Raw genomic sequence first — 22,838 nt, 5'->3', positions numbered from 1 at the left:
CTATGATCTGACCTAGTGACCTAGACTAAGATCTCAAGTTACCCAGTTTTGAGCCCAAACTATACACTTCATGGAGAAAAACATTCCAACATATTTTATGAAGAGCAAGTGGAAAATGTAGACTCAACACTGTTAACAAGATTTTTCTATGATTTGACCTAGTGACCTAGTTACTGACCCCAGGCAATGTTTTGAACTTAACTTTGAATTCATAGACACAGACATTCTCAAAACATTAGAAGAAGATCAAATGAAATATTGTCTCTGAAATGTTTACAAGGTTTTTCTATGACTTGACCTAGTGACCTAGTGATTGGTCTCAGGTTATCCAATTTTAAACAAACATTATATTTCACAGACACATTCTGACAAAGACTTATGAAAACAAGTCAGAAATGCTGCCTCTAGAGAGTTAACAAAGTGTTTCAATGATTTGGCCTATTGTCTTAGTTTTAAGAACTTTGGGTAACCCAGTTTCAAACTGGACATATTTCGCAGAGATAAATACCCTGACAAAGTTTTATGGAAAAAAAATAAGGCCTATAGATTGTAAACAAGTTATTCCCAAAAATTGACATAGATACACAGTTTTTTATCCCTAGATGACCCAATAATAACCTCATCTGAAATTTTATTGTGGGTTACACTCTAAGTTTCATGAAGTTTGGGCTAAAACTGACTTCTAGACATAAAAGTGGAACTGTTTACGACATACAACTGACGCTGCAAGACACCTGATGCCCGACATAGGGTGATCCAAAAAGCTCACCTTGAGCACTTCGTGCTCAGGTGAGGTAAAAACACTGTATATAAATACTGAAAACATTAAACACAAGAAACGAACAGAACAAAGAGATTAAGATTTTTATTGTAAGTATATCTACTTATTTTATAATAACAGAACAGTAATGATGAACACAGAATTGTCTTAACATTAAAATGATACATAGAAAAATACAATATTTTAATGACAAATGCAGGACATGAACTCAAATAGTTTTCCTTTTTTGTTCCCTACATGAAAGGATTTTTTTTAAAGAGAGAATAATGTCCCAACTATGCTTCATGCTCCTCAAACAAAAAAGTAAGAACTCACAATCAATGAATTATCTAAAAATCATGAAATTTAAACACAAAAAAAACATGGATAAAATTGAAAAAAATAACGACCTCGAATTGTGGTTAAGCAGAAGCTTTGGGATTTGAGGTTTTGTCCAAAAAGCAGTCCCAGTGAGTTTTTGAACTTATTACAAATGGAGGGCAGAATTTCCTTAATTCTAAAAACTTGGTTGTTGTCATAAATTTATTTTCACACTGTTCCAACAATTACGTATCACATCATTCAATTTAAGACATATCTTAAACAGACAACATAGTGATGCCATAGCCGTCATGAAGAATGAGGACAAACATAGTTGATTCTCATAAAACATGGCTACATGTACCTAAACCCTGTTTATGATAGATCCAGAAAACAGAAGTTTTAATAAATACCATCCAACTTTTTTTCTGGCCGACATAATTACAGCTCATATGGCGACTTCCCAGCTTTAAATGGTGGAGGAAGATCCTAGGTGCCCCTCTAAGCATTATTTCATCATGGGCTGACACCTGGTTACAAGCAAAAATCTTCTGTAAGTGGCTCACAGGAAGAATTCTACACCTGAAGTGAGGTTTCAAATCCACATCATGGCAGAGACTAGTGACATGAAGTCAGTCACCTTAGCCGTGGAGGCCACTCAAATCCTACTTTAAAGTCGGTGTGAGATACCCAGATAAGATTATTTTATTCAGAATAGATTAATGTGTCTTATAGCTGTGAAAAAATAGGTCAGACAAAGGGATAACCTAAAAATGAGTTCAATCTGATCTTTTAATCGACCCTTTATGGGTTACAGTTTGTATCAACAGCACGCACCTAGATACTAGAAACACAAGCAATAAAAATGCATAACAACAATTAACCTTTAACCTTTAAAGTCAGCACGAGACTAAAATATCAATTTTTGAACACTAAAATATTGCAGAAATAAATATTTTAGAAACATAAAAAGGCAAAATAAGCACTTGTAAAATTATAAACCAGTTCTGAATAACATAAATTTCATGAAATATTGGATAAATATTTCACAACATGTAAAACATGGTAAGCAAATAAAAATTTACAAGCCATAAATTATACTCACAATTTTTAAGTCATTTTCTATTTTGAGACACAGCTATATATAAAGTAATAAAAAACTGCATAAATTAATATTGCATCAATTCTTCATCAAGACCACTGATTTAAGAATTCCCAAATATGATGAAAAGGGTATTAAGCTCTGTCTCTCCCTTTTAGCGGACTCACTGGTCGCACACCCACTATGTTGGTTTTCTCATGGCACGGCTCAATTAACTTTTAATGGCATTATTTCAGGAAATGTCTAAAATATACTTAAACTATAGTCACATTATTTCAGGAAAAACTGAAATGAATGGAAGCAGAATAAGGACCAGCAGAACAGAAACTGATGGGGAGTTTCAGAATGGATTACAATGTGTACTTGTTCTCCAAAAAAACAACGTACATATGAATACAGCAGTTCAACTAAATAAATAAGAGATCACCGCGACATATAATGGATACAAAACATTACAAAGTTTTACCTTTAAAAACAAAATGGAAAAGAAACAGGACAGTTGTCCTTGTTAATTTTGAAACAACGAAACAATGCAAAAACAATGTTATCCTTTGTTCTTTAAGATGAGATGAATGAGGGAATTCTACAATGTTTTTTTTTGCATTTTCCTTCATACCTTCCAATCTGGAGGTGACGTCAGGTGGGGGTGGGGCAGGGACCAAGTATCACTATAGGCTGCAGCCAAATTTATAGAGGAAAGAATTAAATGAGAATAAAAATTCATTACATACAAGTCATACTTCATCTCTAAAAATAACAGAAGTAAGTACAGTTGAAACTCGTTATCTCGATTTCCAGGGGATCAAGCGTATTACTTTGAGATAACCAAAATTCAACTTAATATGTTTTTTTTTTTATATACTGTTTACTTGTTTTCGGCATGGGATTTGAAAATGTCTTAAAGATAGGCGGAATTTTGTGATATGCAAGTTCGAGATATTGAATTTCAACTGTATTTAAAATTGTATAAGAAAACTTAAACATGATCACAGATTATGTAATAATATACAGACAGCAAGTATCTGTAACCATATAACAATCAAGCATGTCTGTGAATACAGGTCAACAAGCAGTCTTTGAAATATACATACAAATTCTTTTTACAAAAATATACATATTAGAATTTACATCAAAAAGAAATAAAAAGAAAAGAAATATTTCTGATGTTTAAAATAAGTGTACTTTGGAAAGAAGTCATATTATGTATAAGGTAATTCCACGAGACAAAAGAAGAAACTGAAATAATTCACATACACATTATATTTCACAGGAAAATCATTCATATTGTAGTATTCTTTTCTAGTGTATCATTGAAGCAAATGAATCATTTATTACTAAAACTATACCCCTGACTTTAGTTGGCTTTAAAAGAGGCACAAAAACTCCCCAATAATGGTAAATTTAATCCAGAATTTCGGTATATTTAATTCCCAATCATATTATATTTAGAGTTTCTTGGCTAGACATTATACAATTTGAAAAAGACATCAAATCTTTCCCAGATAAGCCCATTTCCTTTCAGATAGGGAGTGATTACTGAGTGAGTGTATCTTAAATGCATGGAGGTACGGTAATGTTTTATGGTAATTTTAACTACAGTCGTATGTCTTGGAAACTAAAGGTGAACTGAGGAGGGCCTTAGAAAATTTCAGAATAACGTTTGGCCCAACCCATGCTGTGTGTTTGGTAAATGTGTGGTGGGAAAGGTGTTATAAGGCTGAGCGGGGTTGTAGGGTAGGTGTGGGTAGGTAGGGTGGAGGGGAATGTGTGGTGTGGTGGGGTTGTGAAGTTAGGCTAGTAAGGACTACCACGGTAGCAGAGAAGGGTCTAACTTTATACCAAGAGAAATCTTTCACACACACCATGCAGATGTACTGATTTAAAGAAGTAAGAACCAACTAAAATAATTAAATAATCAATTCCAATCTTACATGGAACTTGTCATTAAAAATTAGCTCAAAAACGTATGAGGTAAAAACATCCCAGGGGAAGCTAAACTTGGTAAACGGAAGCAATTAATAAATTACAGGCCATTTTCTGTGTCTTATTTTACACTTGTTACAAACTGATGTATAAAATGTAGGCATTTGTTCAAATAAAATAAGAAACTTTGACTAAAATAATGCAACTTTTGACTGACATATAAATACACAAAATATCTATCCTATCTGACCATATATACATACAATACATGTATATATACATATATAGTAAAATAATATGAGCTATGAAACATCACAGTTTTTCAGTATACAATATTTTCCCCCCAGTTTCATATGTTTCTAGTGAATTTGGATGGGACGCCTGAGCTGCTGTGCCATTTTTCGGCTTCGATGAGTTAGCACTATGTCCGTCAAACTTTTTCACATTTGTCAACGTAACCGGACTTTTAAGTTGCACAGACGAAGCTCTGTCCCGCATATTTGTGCCACTAGTAATAAGCTCAGCAAAGCCTTGCTGATGGGCGAATGCATAACCAGACCGCATAGATCTAGCGCTGCGACGGAATGTTGACGTCCTTCTGATATGCAAGTCTCGCGATCGCGACTTCGACTTCGTGAGTCTTTGCTTCATACGTATCCTGTCTGTCAGTGAAGCTTTTATACTTGTTATATAAAACCTGTACGCTACCACAGGAACTAATAGTATCACATTTGTTAAAATCAGCGTCAACCAAAAGTTTGCCGATGAAAAAACGGCAAAAGCTACACCCTGATATGTATAGTTAAATACAGATGCATACATTGCTAAGATGAAACAAAAGTAGTAGATAATGCTCCCCCATATCACAAAATGATTGAACCCAGTCCAGTAGGAAGTGTCTAAGGCACACTGAAAGTAAAATAAAATGGTTTAATAGCATTTCAGTCAAACTAACATTGTTACATCTCATTACAAATAACATAGTTTAACAACATTTCATTTAAAAATAACACAGTTTGGTAACATTTCATTAAAACAACATGGTTTACATTCTGCAGAAGTCTCTAAATTATTTTTTGTACTTGTAGCATGTGTAAATGTTGAGTTCTGCTCAACCCGGGGCTACACAGCATGGATGGTAGCATCTATTTCCGCTACTGCCAATGAACAGGCTTAATCAAACCGAGCCTGCAACATTTTCGTTTTTGTCATGTTGAGCGACCTGCGGAGTTTCCACTTTTTCTATTTTATGAGCATTTTATAAAAAATTACATGGTTTAATAACACACTGGGCATGTTAAAGAACCAGACTGTCTATTCGCAACGAGCTAGGCTAAGTTAGCCGGACAAGGCTGTATCTGATTTCTGATCTCTCTGTCGTGGGGGCTTTGTCTCACTCTGTCCCTCTGGTCAGATCGCTCTGTGTCTGTACTAGCAGAGGATGAATTATGCGCCCTGTGTGGCTGCATTTGAACTATGTAAAGCACCTTTGAACGTGAAATTGATCATGAAAAGGGCGCTATATAAATCTGGTATAATAACAATAATAATTAAAACAGCATGGTTTAATAACATTTCATTGAAAATGGTTATAATGGCACAGGCTGAGATATGGTTGAGAGTCCAGAAAAGTTCAAGCCTGGCATTTCAAAAGATTAGCAGCTGTCACTACTATGTTTTCAAGAAATCCTAATCTTTCAGAAAGAACAGATACAACCAAATGTTTGTATCAAGCTTACCCTTAAATTAACAGCAACAACAAGTATGCTTGCAACAACAACACCAAAGGACTGTATATCTGATTGGTCTTTTCCCCACGGTGTCACTTCCTCATACAAGGCACCATACGGTATAAAAAATAATACAATGGATGACAATATTCCCTGAAAATACATTAAATAATACTGGGTCATGTTCATTTTAATGTTTTAACGAAACTGAAAGTTCCACTTATCTTAAGCATAGCAATAATCTTCTCCCTTTGTCAGATAAGTAACTCTTTGTCGGTCATCATGACAAAAATAGTCTCCTTTTGTCAGATAAGTCACTCTTTGTCTGTCATACTGACAAAAATCTTCTCCATTTGTCAGATAAGTCACTCTTTGTCTGTCATTCTGACAAAAACTTTCTCCCTTTGTCAGATTAGTCACTCTTTGTCTGTCATTCTGACAAAAACCTTCCTTTGTCAGATAAGTCACTCTTTGCCTGTCATTCTGACAAAAACCTTCCTTTGTCAGATAATTCACTCTGTCAGGTCAGTCATCATGACATTTTTTTTCCCCTCGCTCATCTTATTCACTCTTATTAGCCATCCTGACAAAGTTTATCTCCTTTTGTCATCATCAGTCATGCTGACCAAAGTTATCTCCTACTGTCATGTAATCAATAGTTTCATTCAATTTTGTCAGTCACCCTAATACAACGTTATCTCTATTTATTAACAAGTAATGATTTGTTAGCCATCCTGACTAAAATGTCCCACTACTGATTTTCCAACAGACATTCTAACAAACTCCTGTCCGTTAGGCTTTAAAAATTTACTTAGTTAAGAAGCAAGTTCTAGCCAAAAAGCATTTACAAGAATGAATACATAAAACTGTTACTGATACATTAAGTGTCTGTTCATTTGGACTGAAGTCCCACCAATATCTTCAGCCATACATCAACATTCCAGCTTGAATGATGAAAGTTTTCAGCACAGGCTACAATATGGCTACTGTATAAAACAATATGGCTACTGTTTAAGTGGAAAAGTTTGCAATGTGGAAATATATGGAAATTCGCAAATTTAAGAAATTTGTGAAAAAATCAGCCTGCCTAAAATTCCATGTTCACCAAGATGTTAAGGTAAAGTTAAGTAAAAATATAGAAATTTGTCTTTGGCACTTCCAATCATTCTGTTCGTGAAACGTATGGAATCCTTAGTTTGCAAACTTTTTGTCCCACAAAAATATATAGTATCCAAGCTGAAGTACAAATACAAACCTCAATAACACTGAGAGCAAAGACTCTTTTGTTGAACAGCAGGTTCACTAGGCCAGGGTGGTAAAGTTTGGGGTAACGGGTTGAATAATAGTCATTCACATCCTGGAAAAAATTGTGAAAATAAACAGAATGACATAAACATAAAAAGCTGTGTTTCCATAGGACACCGGTGCCCTCTGCTTATTGTCACAGTATGTTACTTGATCACACTGCAAGATTAAGTAAACTTTTATATAAGCTGGAAGAGATGAGAGGCTTGGTAATAAGAATACTACAGGACATCATATGGAAACACGATAAAGAAAATGAATTAGTTTTTTTTTTCTTTTTTAATTGGGAGATAACTGAAAAAAAGTTGCAACATCATTCCTTACTGACTCTAGGTTAGATACTTTTTCTGATACATGCAACAAACAAGAGCACCGCCTTGCGGGTGCTGACGCTCATCTGATTTTTTTTGTATAATAGAAATATTGTCCTACCCATGATTTTTTAAGTCTAAAAAGGGCCATCACTCTTGCAAAAAGCAGGATAGAGTTATGTTTCTTGATGTACAGTGTCCACTTATGATGGTGAAAAACTGTTGCAAGTTTTAAAGGAATAGCTTTGATAGTTTAGGATAAAAGCTGACCTAAACATAAAACTTAACCAAGAAAACTGATTTTCTAAGTCCAAAAGGGGCAATAATTCTTGCAAAAAGCAAGATGGAGTTATGTTTCTTGATGTACAGGGTCTGCTTATGATGGTGAACAAGTATTCCAAGTTTCAAAGCAAAAGCTTTGATAGTTTAGGAGAAAAGTTGACCTAAACATAAAACTTAACCAAGAAATCTGATATTTTCTAGGTATAAAAGGGGCCATAAATCTTGCAAAAAGCAAGATGGAGTTATGTTTCTTGCTATACAGGGTCAGCTTATGATGGTGAACAAGTATTCCAAGTTTCAAAGCAATAGCCTTGATAGTTTAGGAGAAAAGCTGACCTAAACATAAAACTTAACCAGGCAACGCCGACGCAGACGCCGACGCCGACGCCGACAACCGCTCAAGTGATGACAATAACTCATCATTTTTTTTCAAAAAATCAGATGAGCTAAAAATATTAGGTCCTTACATGCAAATTTTTGTTCGAGTCAAGGGTAATAACTCTTGCTTGGATAACATCTCATGCTGTAATGTTTTATTTTTTTAGCTCAAATACCTCTGAGATATGTGTGACAAAAACTTTTAAGTGCTTTATGTAATTTTTCGCTTAGTCAAAGGCTATAGCAGTTTCATATTCGACCACAATATTTTCTAAAAAATGCTGGTCGATAAAATCTCCTAGATTTTTATCAAATCTCTAGAAAATTGTCCAGGAAAATTGACATGTATGTGAAAGATCCGCTGGACCTGGGTACTTATTTTTAATGTATGGCAATTCAGTAAATTTATCTGCATGCAACTAACAACATATTTTCATTTCTAAAGTAATAAAGTCAATAGTTTTGTGTCACATAAAATTCATATAACGTAAGAAGCTGCAGCTTTTGGTTGGAAACTGTTTACTAGTATTTTTACAAAATTTAATGTGATATAAAAGATGTTCACAGCCAAAGATATTTGAATAACACCATATAACCAATTAGTGGTGTTTAGATTAGTATTATCATCATGATAGTGAACCTTTGATAAAAACCAAATACTTTAGACTTCAGTCAACATACCTGGTCAAAGAGACCAAGAGCCAGTACTGGTAATGAACTATACATTACATTGTAGAAGGATATAAAGTAGGGATCAAACAGCGTCTGAAATGAAAATGTTTCGTGTTATTTATTCTTAAATATAATGTCACAAAGAAAATGGTGATTTTAACTGCCTTTCTGAGAAAAGACTGCATCTTTTAATTGAAGACTTGTCTTGGTTTGTTAAGCATTAATCAGGGATGAAACATGATCTCAAATTACTGGCTGGTTGTCTGAAGCCATTTTGAGAAAGGACATCAATCTATCACCCTCCCACTCAGGATTCTTCAGATAGTACCACTGTTGCTATTACTTCATAGGCTTACAGGTAAATAATGAATGCCAAGCTGTTGAAATTAACAAAAATATTGCTTTCATATTTTTTCATACCAGCCACTATCTGGTCCAATTTATAAAATTTAAACAGGTATGTTTAGTTTTTGTTGGGTTTAACGTCACACCAACACAATTATAGGTCATATGGCGACTTCCAGCTTTGATGGTGGAGGAAGACCCCAGGCGCATTATTTCATCATGGGCGGGCACCTGGGTAGAACCACCGACCTTCCGTAAGTCACTTGGATGGCTTCCCCTCATGAAGAATTCAACACCCTGAGTGATGCTCAAACTCACATCTGTGAGGGGCAAGTAAAATGACCTTAATCACTCAGACATAGAGGCCCCTAAACAGGTAGGTATATGACCCTCTCTCACAAGAATAATTTGAATCTGACTATATATAAATTTTGGCTGCATTTATATCAATTTGACTATTCACTCACCTGAGCAGAAAATCCACAGAAGAAAGCATACCAGAAATGACAGAGTGTGAAAGCAAAATTCTTGTAGAAGAAAAACTTGAGGAATTTACACATGCGCAAGTACGACCAGCGCCCATGCACAAGTAACAATCGCTCGAGATATCGGAACTGTGAGAAGGAATAGTCACTTGACAGAACTGCTTGCATTCCTTCCTGACCAGATATACCAACACCAATGTGTGCGGCTGAAATTAAGAGAGTATCTGTTACATGGTTTGTTGGTGAATCGATATGGAATACTGTATAAGTGGATATATTCGCAGGTCAAAATGTTAGCGAACTGCTATTTCCAGATGTTTTGGGAGCAGAAATATTCAAGAATCACTGAAAATAGAAGAGCAACAGCTTATTTTGTTTATCCTTACTTGACTATAATGACTGGCTGATATTTCCACTAATTTCTTGAATTTGTGAAATTTTGCTAACATTGCAAACTTTTCCACTTATACAGTACATGTTGTCAATAAAATTCAAATCCATCAAGAGCAAAAATTTCATCTTGCCCATTAACTTTCACTTCATTTTTCTAGTTACTGTATTAATCTCACTGAACCCATATTCATTTGTCTTTAGTTAGTTACGAAGCAAAACATGCATCTTGCCTTGAGGTTTTATTTCCCTGGGAAATGTAGTACAATATCACTTTTACATTTTCGATAAATGCTCATACTGACCAAACCCTAAAGGAAACAATAGTTTCATTACTAAATCCTCAATTCAAAAGCTACTAATAGAAATGTTTGCAAACATTTACAGTGATTGGTATGTTTACTTCTGATACTTCCTTAAATTGTGTATGACATCACATTTTATGATGTCACAATGTCATGACATCTCTGTAGGTCAATAAGATTTTTTTTCTCCACCCTCTAGTCAATATGACTTTTTATCACTAATCACATGTCTGTGATTAGACTAATGATCTACAGTTACAGATTCAATAAAAATAATGTTGATCTGGCAAGAGCTATCTATAAGTCAAACTGAATCCATAAATTGGCAAGACATAAATATTTTTTGTGTTTATTTGGTTTAATGGGCTCAGACACATTTAGGTAGTATGGAGTCTCTGACAGCAAGTTGCATGCAAAACTTTTAGCTGAATTCTCTTAGTCAAAAATGGGTCAAAATGTATATCATAAGTTCAAACAAAAGTTATCTAACTAAATTATTTCAGCAGGTCCGGTGAGTGGGAAGTGTTCTATGAAGCTTAAATCCAATACAGTCAAACCTGTGAACAAAGACCACTCTTCGGAACAAGCAAAAAAGGTCTTTGTTCACAGGTGGTCTTTATTCGGGGGGAAGGGTCACTTCTCAGTTACCTATTATCATGCTGATAAAAAGTATTTTTACAGCTTCTTGCTTTCTTTATGTTCTATGTATTAATTCGGCCGATGCAAACTTGCAAATCGTCAATCAAGCAGTAGCTATTATGGTTGCTATAATGTGAAAGTCGTGAAATTCGGCAGATTTCAATTATTTTCATGCCGGAATGGTCCAGCTTGGTCGTTATTGGGGGGCAAATATGGCCCTTGGGAATGAATTAGGCCGGTCGCTGGTCGCGGTCGCCAGGTGGTCGCTTTTCACAGCCTTTTTATGAGCATTTTTCTACGGGGACCAGAGACGTCGTTGTCGACAGGTGGTGCGCTATTCACAGGTGGTCGCTAGCACAAGTTTGACTGTACATGTAATTGTTAGAGAGATACAACGTGATAGTTGGTTGCATACAAATTTTAAACACAACTTTGTAAGTGAAGCCTTGTGCTTAGTTTCAATCTAATATATGCAACTGTTACTATCATAATTATGGCCTTGCACCAGTGTGTAATGCAGACAGTGATGCCGATGCCTGGCTTAGTAGAACAGGTCTTGCTATTCTTAGAATAGACAAGTTAATAACCCCATTTAATTTAAAACAACTACATGTATGCCAGATAAGCCATCCTAGTTTAACATACTCAATAGAATACTGTGTAAAGCATTTAATTTTGATGGCATAAAATTTTGTGGTTTCTGAACATGGAGACATGATCTCAAAACATTTCAAATTTTTACAATAATTATGGAAGTAATACATAGTTTATTTGCAATTTAATTTTGTGGAAAAGTACAACCCTGAAACAAGGAGCTGCGTTCAATAAATGCTTGATGCCCCCGGTGGTATCCTTGTCGATACAAAACAACCCGAGTCCAAAACGAGGTCAAGGTCAAACTTAGTTCAGGTGATGTTTGAAGATAAGGGATGGTCACAGGTTACAAATGTATTAGTATCAATTCATTCTTGTAAGCGGTATTAATGCTAGACGAAACAGTCCTTGTAACCCAGAGTGGCCCATATAAGCACCTAAGTCCAAAATGAGGTCAAGGTCAAACTGAGGTCAGTGATGTTATGAAGATGAGAATGTTCACAGGTTACACTGCATTAGTATCAAGTCATTCTAGCAAGGGTATTGATGCTAGACGAACGGTCCATTTGGTTAACAAGAGATGGCCATATAAGCAACCAAGTCCAAAATGAGTCAAGGTCAACTGAAGTCAGGTGATGTCTGAGATGAGGAATGTTCACAGGTTACATCTGCATTAGTATCAAGTCATTCTAGCAAGGGGTATTGATGCTAGACGAAACGGTCCCATTTGGTTAACCTCGTACAGACGGACAAACGAACGGATGGACAGACGGGCAGGACGATCACTATATGCCTCCCGCATCAGTAGATGCCGGGGGCATAAAAAGTCAAGCAGTAGTCATAATATCACAGTATCACTTACTTTTAATCATACTGACATCATTAGCTCCGTCTCCTATTGCCAAGGTGATTGATTTCTTGTTTCTTTTCACCAGGTCTACAACAAGAGCTTTCTGTAATGGCGTTACTCGGCAACAGATAACAGCTTTACATGAACAACCTAACTCTAACAGTGTCATCTCAAGTTCTGGTTTCAAGCAATGTGCCTAAAATGATAAAAAATAACCATTTACAGTCACTGCACTCAGTTTAAATAAATATATGAAATACAGATAAATCTTTTAACAAGAGCTGTCTCCATAGGATGACATATGCCCCCGATGGCACTTTGAATGAGTAGTTATGGCCGATGTTAGAGTTTAGGACCTTTGACCTACGGAGCTGGGTCTTGCGCGCGACACATCGTCTTACTGTGCCACACATTCATGCGTAGTTATTTTAAAATCCATGCATGAATGACAAAGATATGGACCGGACACGCCCATCAATGCACTATCATGAAAAATGACCTTTAACGTCTAAGTGTGACAGACCGACAGACTGACAGACGGACAGACGGTTCAAAAACTATATGCCTCCCTTCGGGGGCATAAAAAATATCGAAATAATTTCAAGCTTGGCTTAAGGTGTTATAGGCTACTTCTAAATTGTTACGTTATATCCAAGTTGATTTATTTAAATTTTTTCATCAAATAACAGCTTCCAAGTAACCTAACCTGCTTCTCACAAGATGCTCATAACTTCCTCACACGATTCTGTGATAGTTTTGTTTTGGGTTTAACACTGTTTTTCAACAGTATTTCAGTCATGTAACGGCAGGCAGTTAACCTTACCAATGTTCCTGGATTCTGTACCAGTACAAACCTGTTCTCCGCAAGTAACTGCCAACTTCCCCACATGAATTATCAGAGGTGGAGGACGAATGATTTCAGACAATGTCTTTTATCAAATCGTCATGGAGAACATACGTCCCGCCAAAGGGATCAAACTGGCAACCCGGCAATCCAACGCTCTCTCTACTGAGCTAAGCGGGCGGGCTGATTCTGTGATGGAAAATGGTTTCCATGATGATTTGACACAACACAATATGCCTGCAGTCATTTGATTCTGGGATGAAGAACAAATGACTGCAGGCATATTGTGTTCTGTCAAATCGTCAAGGAAACCATCCTACCTTTGGGGGACTGAACTAGTCTGCTCAATTCATAAAATTTTACTCTCCCTACTCAATGACACAGCTCATACCTACATACTAAATTGGTCATACCTAAGTTTAATTTTTTAAGACTCCAACCAAAGGTAGTTCTCTAAACAACAACTTTATCAACTTTGACTGGAGCCAGATTTCCAAACTATTACACCAATTAAGCTTATAATAAAGTCACAAGTAAAGTAGAAATTTCTTAACCAAACTGAAACCAAATTTATTTCACCTTTGGCATTATACAAGGTAAACAACCATCAGTAAGCAAATGCTTTTATTCGTATTTCTAACTTGGCGTTATTTCATAACAACCTTTTTTTTCTTCTCTTTCATTATAAATCAATAATATTAACACCTTACATCATTCTTGTGAACATCAAGGTTGGTTATTGTTAATGTTTTTGTCAGCCTGTTTGGTTTTAGCAGCACTCTGACACAATTATAGGCCATATGGCCACTTTCCAGGTTTTGATAGTCGAGGAAGATTCAAGTTTCCCCTCCAGGCATTATTTCAGGCAGGCACCGGTACCTAGGTAAAACCACAGACCTTCCCATATTGACTGTGAGGAAGCAATGTCCTCAGGAGAAAGCATTCTACACCTCTAAGCTAGCTTTTGGAACCCACAGAGGGGCCAGCAACCTTTACCATTTGGCCACAGTGGCCCCTTGTCGGGCATTGCAGCTGAACAGTACAAATCAATGTGATTACTTTTCACATAAAATACAACATACCAGACTGTGTCCATTGATGACTAAGGCAAAGTCTGAAGTTCCCTCCAAACTAACAACATCGTCTGCTGAATTGTATGTAGCAGTACCAGTAGGCATTCCGCCATTTTCAAATCTACAAAAAACACACCTACATTTAATACAGAAACACCAGTATGCATGCACTTACTGAATTAATTGCCAGTCAACTGTCAAAAATATCTGCCCGAGGTATAAATGCAGGAAAAAAAATCAACTTTTTCTGATATTGGACTTCAAAACTCGGAATTTACATGGAAATAAAATGAACTAAAAAAAAATCTCAACATAATTATCTTTAGACCTCTAGATTCTTATTAAGTTCAATTATTGTCCCTCCATATTCAAAATGATAGAAATATCTTTCGAATGGCTAAAGTTTTGCCATCATTTAAGCCTTGACTATATTGTTTTACTGTCACTGGCACAATTACCCAAGAGGCCTATCCCTAATTTTGAAGACTTGATCTTTAGTCAAACTATAAACAGGTCATATAGCAAATCCTACTGATCAACTATACATTAAAGGAATCTGGCAATAATTGTAAATATGTATCTGCAATCAAATACATGTAGCTTTGACATAACATGTCTATAACAAATGACACTTCTTTCCAATGTAAATACAGTCTATTCAAATCATACAGTAGTATTTATAGATGCTTTCATTACGTCTACAGGAAAATGCATTTTTTGCATAAGAACGTGAAGCTTTGATTAGAAATGACATTTTGGCAACCCACAATTCATTTGTTAAAGCAATGATACAAAACATTAGAAGATCAGTTCAAATCTCTGATAACATTTGAATTACAGTATATCATCATGGTAAACATTTGAGATTTACTGCATTCCAAAATTGTTCAAAATTTACAGCCGATGCACGCAGGGATATAGAGGAATGTATGAACAAACAGACAGTGCCTTAACCTTTAACCTGCCGGCCTCAAGTGATTTTGCTTTTGTGACCACCAAAATCATGCAGGGACATGGTCTTCACTGTTCACTATTCTGTAAGAAAATTTTCAGTGAACACCCCTTTGAATAATAAGCTGTACAGCCCAAACTGAATGATAGATCAGTCCATATTAGAAATTTAGCAGGGTACAGGTTAATTTCTATACAGCCAGCACAGAAAACTAATATCAGGGTTTTTTCTAGCTAATTTGGGAACATAGCCTATACCCCCAAAATTGGGAATTTTGACGCTTAAATGTTTCGAATTGGGAAATATTTAGTCCCATAGGATATAGTAAAGATGTGTTTAAGCACTTTCACATTGTACATCCTCTTTTAACATACTTCCATAACAAAACTGTCCATAATTTGGTCAATGTTTGTTTAATTTTGACGAAATTTTTTTCAGAATGTAGACTGAGAATTTTTGCACTCACTTTGAGAAAAATACATACTTTTTGGCATTGGGAATATAGCCGAATAACGGCTATAAAAACGGCCGAAAAAAAACCCCTGAGTATGGATATAAATAACAACTGTAAATCAAACTCCTGCTACAAGCTCCAACATAAAACCTGTTAACCACTAAGCCTGTGATTTCTAACTCGTTGCAACGAAATTTACCTGACAGAATCTACATGATCTTCTGTTTCTGTCTTTTTGCCTTTTTTGATATCATCGATAGCTTTCAGGGCATCTTCCATTTGTTGTTTAACCTTGTCATAATCTTCCTCATCAATAATAAACACTTCCTCCATATCATCTGTCAGCAGACGACATGAGTAACCAATGTTGATTGCAGTTTCTGCAAAGAAAAAGATTACACAAAACTAGAGTTAATGCCTGAAACAATCCGTCAGCAGACAATACAAATAACTAATGTTGATTGCAGTTTCTGCAAAGAAAAAATTGACTGTACTGTAATATTACATTATATCTTTATTTACACAAAACCAGAGTTAAGGACTGAAATAACCTGTCAGCAGACGGCATGAGTAACCAATGTTGATTGCAGTTTCTGCAAAGAAAATATTTCATAGGTACTGTAATATTAAACTAAATCTTTATTTCTGCAAAACTAGAGTTAAGGACTGAAACAATCTGTCAGCAGAGGACAAGAGTAATCAATATTGACTCAGTTTCTGCACACACAAAATTAAATGAATGTTGCATTTTTAATTTTTTCGAGTGTAAGTACATTACCCACCTTGTTTATCTCCAGTAAGTACCCAGATTTTAATGCCTGCCATTGCCAAATTAGCAATAGCATCTGGGACTCCATCCTGTAGTTTATCCTCAATAGCTGTGGCACCCATCAACATCAGGTTTGTTTCTATCTCCTCATAACATTCGTTCATTTTCTCTTCTCTGTTCTCCATGGCAATACTGAAATAACAAAAGATTTATGGAAATTTCTTGAAAGTCATGTTTTCCAACGATCAGACCATTTCATTATCAAATGCAAAATCAACAGAAATTTTGCATTTACATTTTATATCATTTCAATTAAAACAATAAGTCCATGAGAAATCTCATATTAATATTATTTTTATAAATAAAAAGTATTTTTTGCACAGATATAAGATTTTGCATAAGTATATTTTTGCAAATTGCATAACTGTACTTTTTTAAAATTTTGTATCATATTGGTAATGTGAAAATATCTTAATATATTACAAAATCTAAGAAATATTTACCTTGCTTCTTTATATTTTACTGCCCATTGTGCATAGAAACTGTCCGGGATATCTTTAACTGCCAGACACAGTGTCCTTAGACCTTCTTGAGCAAACTCCTAAATAGGCAAAATAAATATCTGCCATTAATACTTTTTTCCCACTGGAAAAATAAGATTTCATATAAGCAAAATCATGAAAGGCATGAAAATAATCTCTTTTCTATATTAAGATTATATACTGTTTATATGAACAAATAATAATTTCAATGAGATATTATGTTGTTCACCAAGTTATTCTAAAGTAATGTAATGTGAAGAATAACTTACATTAAGATGGTGCGTTGTTAATTCCTGAAGTTCCCGGCACGACTTGTCTAGTCTTTCATAGATAACAGAATCAGCACCTTTACACCACAACTGCACCTTCCCATTCCTTCTTACTATAACCTATTGAAAGTATATCAATGGATTACTGATTCAACTGCACCAATTTCTTATACTTACATACTCAAATTGTTTTGGTTGTTATTAAAAGTCAATATAAGAGCTAAGAGATATATTGCCACCTCAGGACAGAAAGTAAATGAGTGGCATAAGGAAGTACAAGAAGAAACAAAATACACCTTTTTGCATAACTTCAGGCATGAATAAGACACCAGGCCTTCTGTAAGCCAAGCAGAAGCCTTTGATTTATTAGCACAGGTTTTATTAGTCATTTTTCACTTAAAATTTACGTGTCAAGGCTGTTAAAATGTTCAATCTTAATACTTCTGAAATATTTATCTAGCCTGTAAGGATATTTATTTCAAATTGTTAGCTGTGCTAAATTTTAACTAAGAAATTACACAGGTTACCATGACAACTTACAGACATTCTTTTCCTCACATTATCAAAATCGAGAATGGCTAAAAGATCATAAACCTCCTCTTTTCCACAGTTATCTATCGTAATTGTGTTTGGTGTTCTCGACTGAAAAGCAAGTTGATTGTTTAAAAACAATTTCAAAATCTGAAAAATAAATACATTTAAAGTTCCACAAGGCTTTTAAATTTACATTGCAGATGTCCAGTTAGCTCTTGAAAAATACAAATGCTAAAAATGACTTTTTTTTTTTACTGAAAGCAACTTAACCTTTAACCTGATAAATTTCTAAAATGGACTGGTCCATCATTCAGTTTGGACAGTACCATTTATCATTTGAAGGGATGTTCACTGAAAATTTACTGACTGAACTGCAAACATTGCAGACAATGATCAGTTTGCATGGATAAGCAGGCTGATCTTGGTCTGCACTGGTCGCAAAGGCAGAATCACTTGCCGCCAGCAGGCTAAAGGTTAATTCGGTGCAAGTAATATATTTAAGGGCCTCAAAGAAAACTTAAAAGTTTAATTCAGCATAAAGAAAAAGGAAAAACCTTAAAACCTAAAGTGTTTTATGAAGTCAATGTCCCAAACAGCAAGTCAAAAAATTCTTTAAATATAACAAACTCAGCTTGTGTGAGGAATTTACCTTGAAGACAAATCCAAAATTTCTGGCTGCTGAGACGAGAGCTCCTTCATCTGGTGACTGGGCTTGATATTCAAGTTTTCCTTCAATGAGATGATAATTACATATTAACCACCTAAATTTTACACATGTACATCAACATCCTACTCTTTGTAAGTATCTTTGTTTAGTTTCAAGTCATACCGACACAGTTTAGGTCATATAGTGTGAATTTTCAACTCATGGCAGAAGCCTGCCCGCCACTCAATCTCATCTTCACAAGACAATGGAATACAGACACAGAACAGCACAGCAGAGAAAAGACATGGATCCGACCAGACTGCGCGGATGCGCAGGCTGGTCTGGATCCATGCTGGTCGCATACCCAAAAGACAACAGTGTGCTATGTAAGTCACACAAAATCTTAACTGCAGAACTTGTGCATATTTCTGAATTCAAATCATAAAGAAAATACCAATAAAACTGATGAAATGTTCCCCAAAGTATAATTACTGCATTTTAAAAGGACAAAAAAACTATCAAATGGGCACATCCATCGTCTTAGAAATGAAGCTTCTGAAGTTTATTTGAACTCCAGCAAGAAGTTGTCGAGAAAATTTCACATACAAGAACTATGAAATTTTGCTAAATATCAGCTAGGAGTTGCTGATAAATTTTCTGGACAACGATGGTCCTATAGTTTATTAATATTACATAGTCAAAGGGCAATATCTCAGTGGAAAATCATCCAACTGGAACATGAAAATAACATGCTCATCTTTTCCTGTCAGTGGAGCTTCCTTTAACGTTTCACTCAATTCCAGCAAGTGGTTGACGAGAAATATGCTAGACAATAAGTGCAGGACAGAAGAACGAAGCAGTGACATATATGCTTCCCCTTTTAGGAAGCATAAAAAATACATAAATAGTATGTACACTATCTGTCTGTACCTTCTTTCTCCTCTGGCATCACGGTATGACACAGAGCTAGAAGTTTGAAGAAATCACACATGTGGGAGTCCTGTCTCCTAATTCCATCTGGTACTCTTCTGTCGTAATAGGAAAAACTGTCTTCAGAATATTTGTTTTCTGAGAAATCACACTTTGGTGTTGACTGAAATTACATACATATCAATTATAAAAAAGAAATTTAAAAAAATATTTAAACAATTTAAATAATAGTGAAGGTCACACTTTACCAAAACAGGTTGACAGAATAATTTTAGTTTAAACCATCCCTAGTGTCGACACTTGTTCCACTTTATTACCCTTTCTTATTTAAATAATGGTAACTAATTTATAATTTATATCTATGCTTGCTGTGTTTAATAACTGTAGAATCTTATTTACAGTCAAACCTGTCTTAGTGGCCACTTGTATTAACCAACACTTCATAATTTAAATAAATAATCCTAAAGCAGCAATCCATTATTAATGAAACAAACACTTGCTTGGAAATATGTTAATGCACATCCAAACCAAACATGGAAAGCTAGAATGTCTATTTGAAAAATATCACGGCTGACTTTTCGGATTAAATTAAGTTTTAGTAATTTACACTGAATTATAAATTACGTAACAATATTCTATTATTTCAGAAACTTCCATTCATTTACTGTAACATGCAAGTCACAGAAATATAGATTGTTGCATGTTGCATTCTACAAAACATGCTTTTGAATGGATAGTAACACAAGAGAGGTTTAAACTATCTGATGGACTATAACTGAAATGTGCAATTATATAACTCAATAGCAAGTTACATTTTCATCTCAGTTGAAAGCATAAAAGCTACTTGACTTTAAAGTATTAGATGGAAGTTAGCAAGAATATCTGAAAAAGCTCGGTTCTGATTTCAGGCACAAAGGGCAGGCATGAATTATCTCTTTGTTTCTATTTACCAAACAAAATACGAGAAAATGAGATTTTATACCAAGCGCTTGCCCTACTTTTTCAACCAATCACATAAAAGACATTTTTAGAAAGTGTGTACAATGAAGATTCATCTAGCAGTTTGTGAGTTGAAGTCATATAAGGTCTTTCTATCTTAAGCTTGGGCAGATTGCACCATATATCAATGACTAATTTATTTATAGCTGCATTGAAAAAGTAGTAAAAACATTAATTTGGATAGAGGCTTTGAAAAGAAATCTTCATCATCAAAACTTGATGTGTGTCCACTGGTCCCCTTTCCCTTCCTGTCACTGTACATGATTTCATGACTCTAGGCGAAATATTTTTTAAAATAACTGCAACATCCTTATGGAACTTTAAGCACTTCATGATTGTGTATTTTTAACTAAGTCAAGGACTGTAACTCTGGTATGGCTGAATGAATTCTAATGCACAATGCATGCTTTATAACAATCCTCTAATATTTTATGACTCTTGGTCAAATACTTTTTGAGATACATGTGACATAAACTTCTATGTGCTTAATGCTTATTTTTGACTAAGTTAAGGGCCATTACTCTAGTACAGCACAGAGAAATTCATTTACAAAACTCAGGTGTACAAATTCATATGCTGAAAAATACTCCTACATGGTTTCATGACTCTAGGTGAAATATTTTTTAAGATATATGCAACACAAATTTTTAAACACTTTATGTATATTATCACTATGTCAAAGACTTTAACGCTGGTCAGGCTCAGCGAAATCTCAAACAGAACACTGGGCGCACAAAGTTACATGCAGTTATATTTTACAACTCACTGTCAAATACTTTTTGAGATGTAGGCAACACATAACTTTTAAGCCCTCTATGCATATTTTTGACTTTGTGAAGGGCCATAACTCTCATGTGGCTGTGTGAAATCCCAATTCAAACACCAGGACTGGTGCACAACTTCACATATTGAATGACAATCCTATGAGGTTTGATAACTCTGGGTGAATACTTTTTGAGATACACAAATTCAAATGGCAGTACAGATGTAAGGATGGAAGGATGAATGGACAGACAAGGGCAACTTTAAGTGCTCCCAAAATATGTTTGAAGGCACAAAACCATAACTGGTCGCTATGCTTCCATCCTTTTGGTTTCTTACTGATGAAGATATAACTTCATTACCTCTATCCTATACATGTATCACATGGACCAAAAGCTAAGCTCACGCCCATGGTTTGTTTCAAGCAGGCCTTGAAATCGTTCTTGCACAATACAAATAATATCAGATCACATCTACCCAACAAAAGCTGTTGCAGGACAGCAATGCTTGACTATTTGACAGCCTAGTGAACTGAATAAATATAAAAGGCGAAAAAGGGCATAATTTTGTAAAAAAGCAAAATAGAGTTATAGGTCATGTCCAGTGTAATTCAATTTATCACAGTGAATAAGTGTGTGAAGTTTCAATCCATTCCCATGAGTGGCTACTGAGATACCAGCTTACATACAAAAACGTAACCAATTCTGGATGCCGACGCAGACGCTGACACACGGGTGAGTCCAATAGCTCTACCTGTTCTTTGAATAGTCAAGCATAAAAGTTGATTTGATACTTATTTTTGAATACTCCTTTCTACAGTCTTCAATAGGTTAATGTAGTAGCCATGCTTACCCTCATTATGTTGATTAACCCTTAGCCTGCTGGCGGCAAGTGATTCTGCCTTTGCGACCAGTGCAGACCAAGATCAGCCTGCACATCCGTGCAGTCTGATCATGGTCTGCACTGTTCGCTATTCAGTCAGTAAATTTTTAGTAAACACCCCTTCAAATGATAAATGGTACTGCCCATATTGGAAGATGGACCAGTCCATTATAGAAATTTAGCATGGTAAGGATTAAGGTCAATCAGCAAAGCTGATATACAACCAGTCAAAGTATTTAGGTATTATACAGTAAATAGCAAATGTGAACAGTTCCTCATTTTAGAACATTAAAGAAATAAAGTTTCAAGATCAATAACCTCTAAACATACAAAGTTGAAGTATCGAACTTAACATGCACCTAGAACTGCAAGAAGATGTACTGTAAATTAATTAATACTCATGGGCGACTAATTTTCATGTATTTCATGTCTGCATAAATTAATGAAATCAAATAAAAAAAAAACAAATACAATTCCCATTCCTAAGTTGATAATAAACCCAAAGATAATCCATAAATTCATATCCTCACGAAATAATCATTTCATCAAAAACCGGAAATTTCTTGCCCACGAAATTTAATGATTTAACAGTATTACTTACATCAGTGTCATAGTGAAATACACTATCTGCACTATCACTACCTTCAAACTTGTAAAACACATTAAAATATGTGATAAAAACCATCTACAATGCATAAACAGCTTTCAAAGTACACTGAGCATGCAGGCATGTAATTTCACTTCCTTTCTAATAAAACAAAACAAGAGCTGTCTCCATAGGATGACACAT

General features: G+C 35.1%; 1 protein-coding gene across 8 annotated transcripts in view; it reads right to left on the bottom strand.

The window, feature by feature from the left end:
- Nucleotides 1-850: 850 nt before the first annotated feature.
- Nucleotides 851-22,838, bottom strand: part of LOC123522895 (phospholipid-transporting ATPase ID-like) — a 104,491-nt gene continuing 82,503 nt past the window's right edge. For 6 of the 8 annotated variants that reach the window (XM_045300390.2, XM_045300393.2, XM_045300392.2 and 3 more), the window contains 15 exons: nt 22,650-22,697; nt 19,406-19,568; nt 18,479-18,558; nt 17,836-17,937; nt 17,296-17,415; nt 16,988-17,085; nt 16,498-16,676; nt 15,915-16,095; nt 14,319-14,430; nt 12,405-12,588; nt 9,597-9,820; nt 8,794-8,877; nt 7,092-7,193; nt 5,846-5,989; nt 851-5,015 (listed from right to left, as the gene is read on the bottom strand). In XM_045300390.2, coding sequence (XP_045156325.1) covers nt 4,419-5,015; nt 5,846-5,989; nt 7,092-7,193; nt 8,794-8,877; nt 9,597-9,820; nt 12,405-12,588; nt 14,319-14,430; nt 15,915-16,095; nt 16,498-16,676; nt 16,988-17,085; nt 17,296-17,415; nt 17,836-17,937; nt 18,479-18,558; nt 19,406-19,568; nt 22,650-22,697 — 2,418 coding nt within the window. In that variant the 3' untranslated portion in view covers nt 851-4,418. The remainder of the gene's footprint in view (nt 5,016-5,845; nt 5,990-7,091; nt 7,194-8,793; nt 8,878-9,596; nt 9,821-12,404; nt 12,589-14,318; nt 14,431-15,914; nt 16,096-16,497; nt 16,677-16,987; nt 17,086-17,295; nt 17,416-17,835; nt 17,938-18,478; nt 18,559-19,405; nt 19,569-22,649; nt 22,698-22,838) is intronic. The other 2 variants (XM_045300396.2, XM_045300395.2) reach the window with 2 other exon arrangements.

Source organism: Mercenaria mercenaria, chromosome 8, assembly GCF_021730395.1.
Source record: "Mercenaria mercenaria strain notata chromosome 8, MADL_Memer_1, whole genome shotgun sequence".
Classification (NCBI taxonomy): Eukaryota; Metazoa; Mollusca; class Bivalvia; order Venerida; family Veneridae; genus Mercenaria; species Mercenaria mercenaria.
Note: the sequence above shows the minus strand (reverse complement) of the source record. Positions and strands in the feature narration are given on the sequence as shown.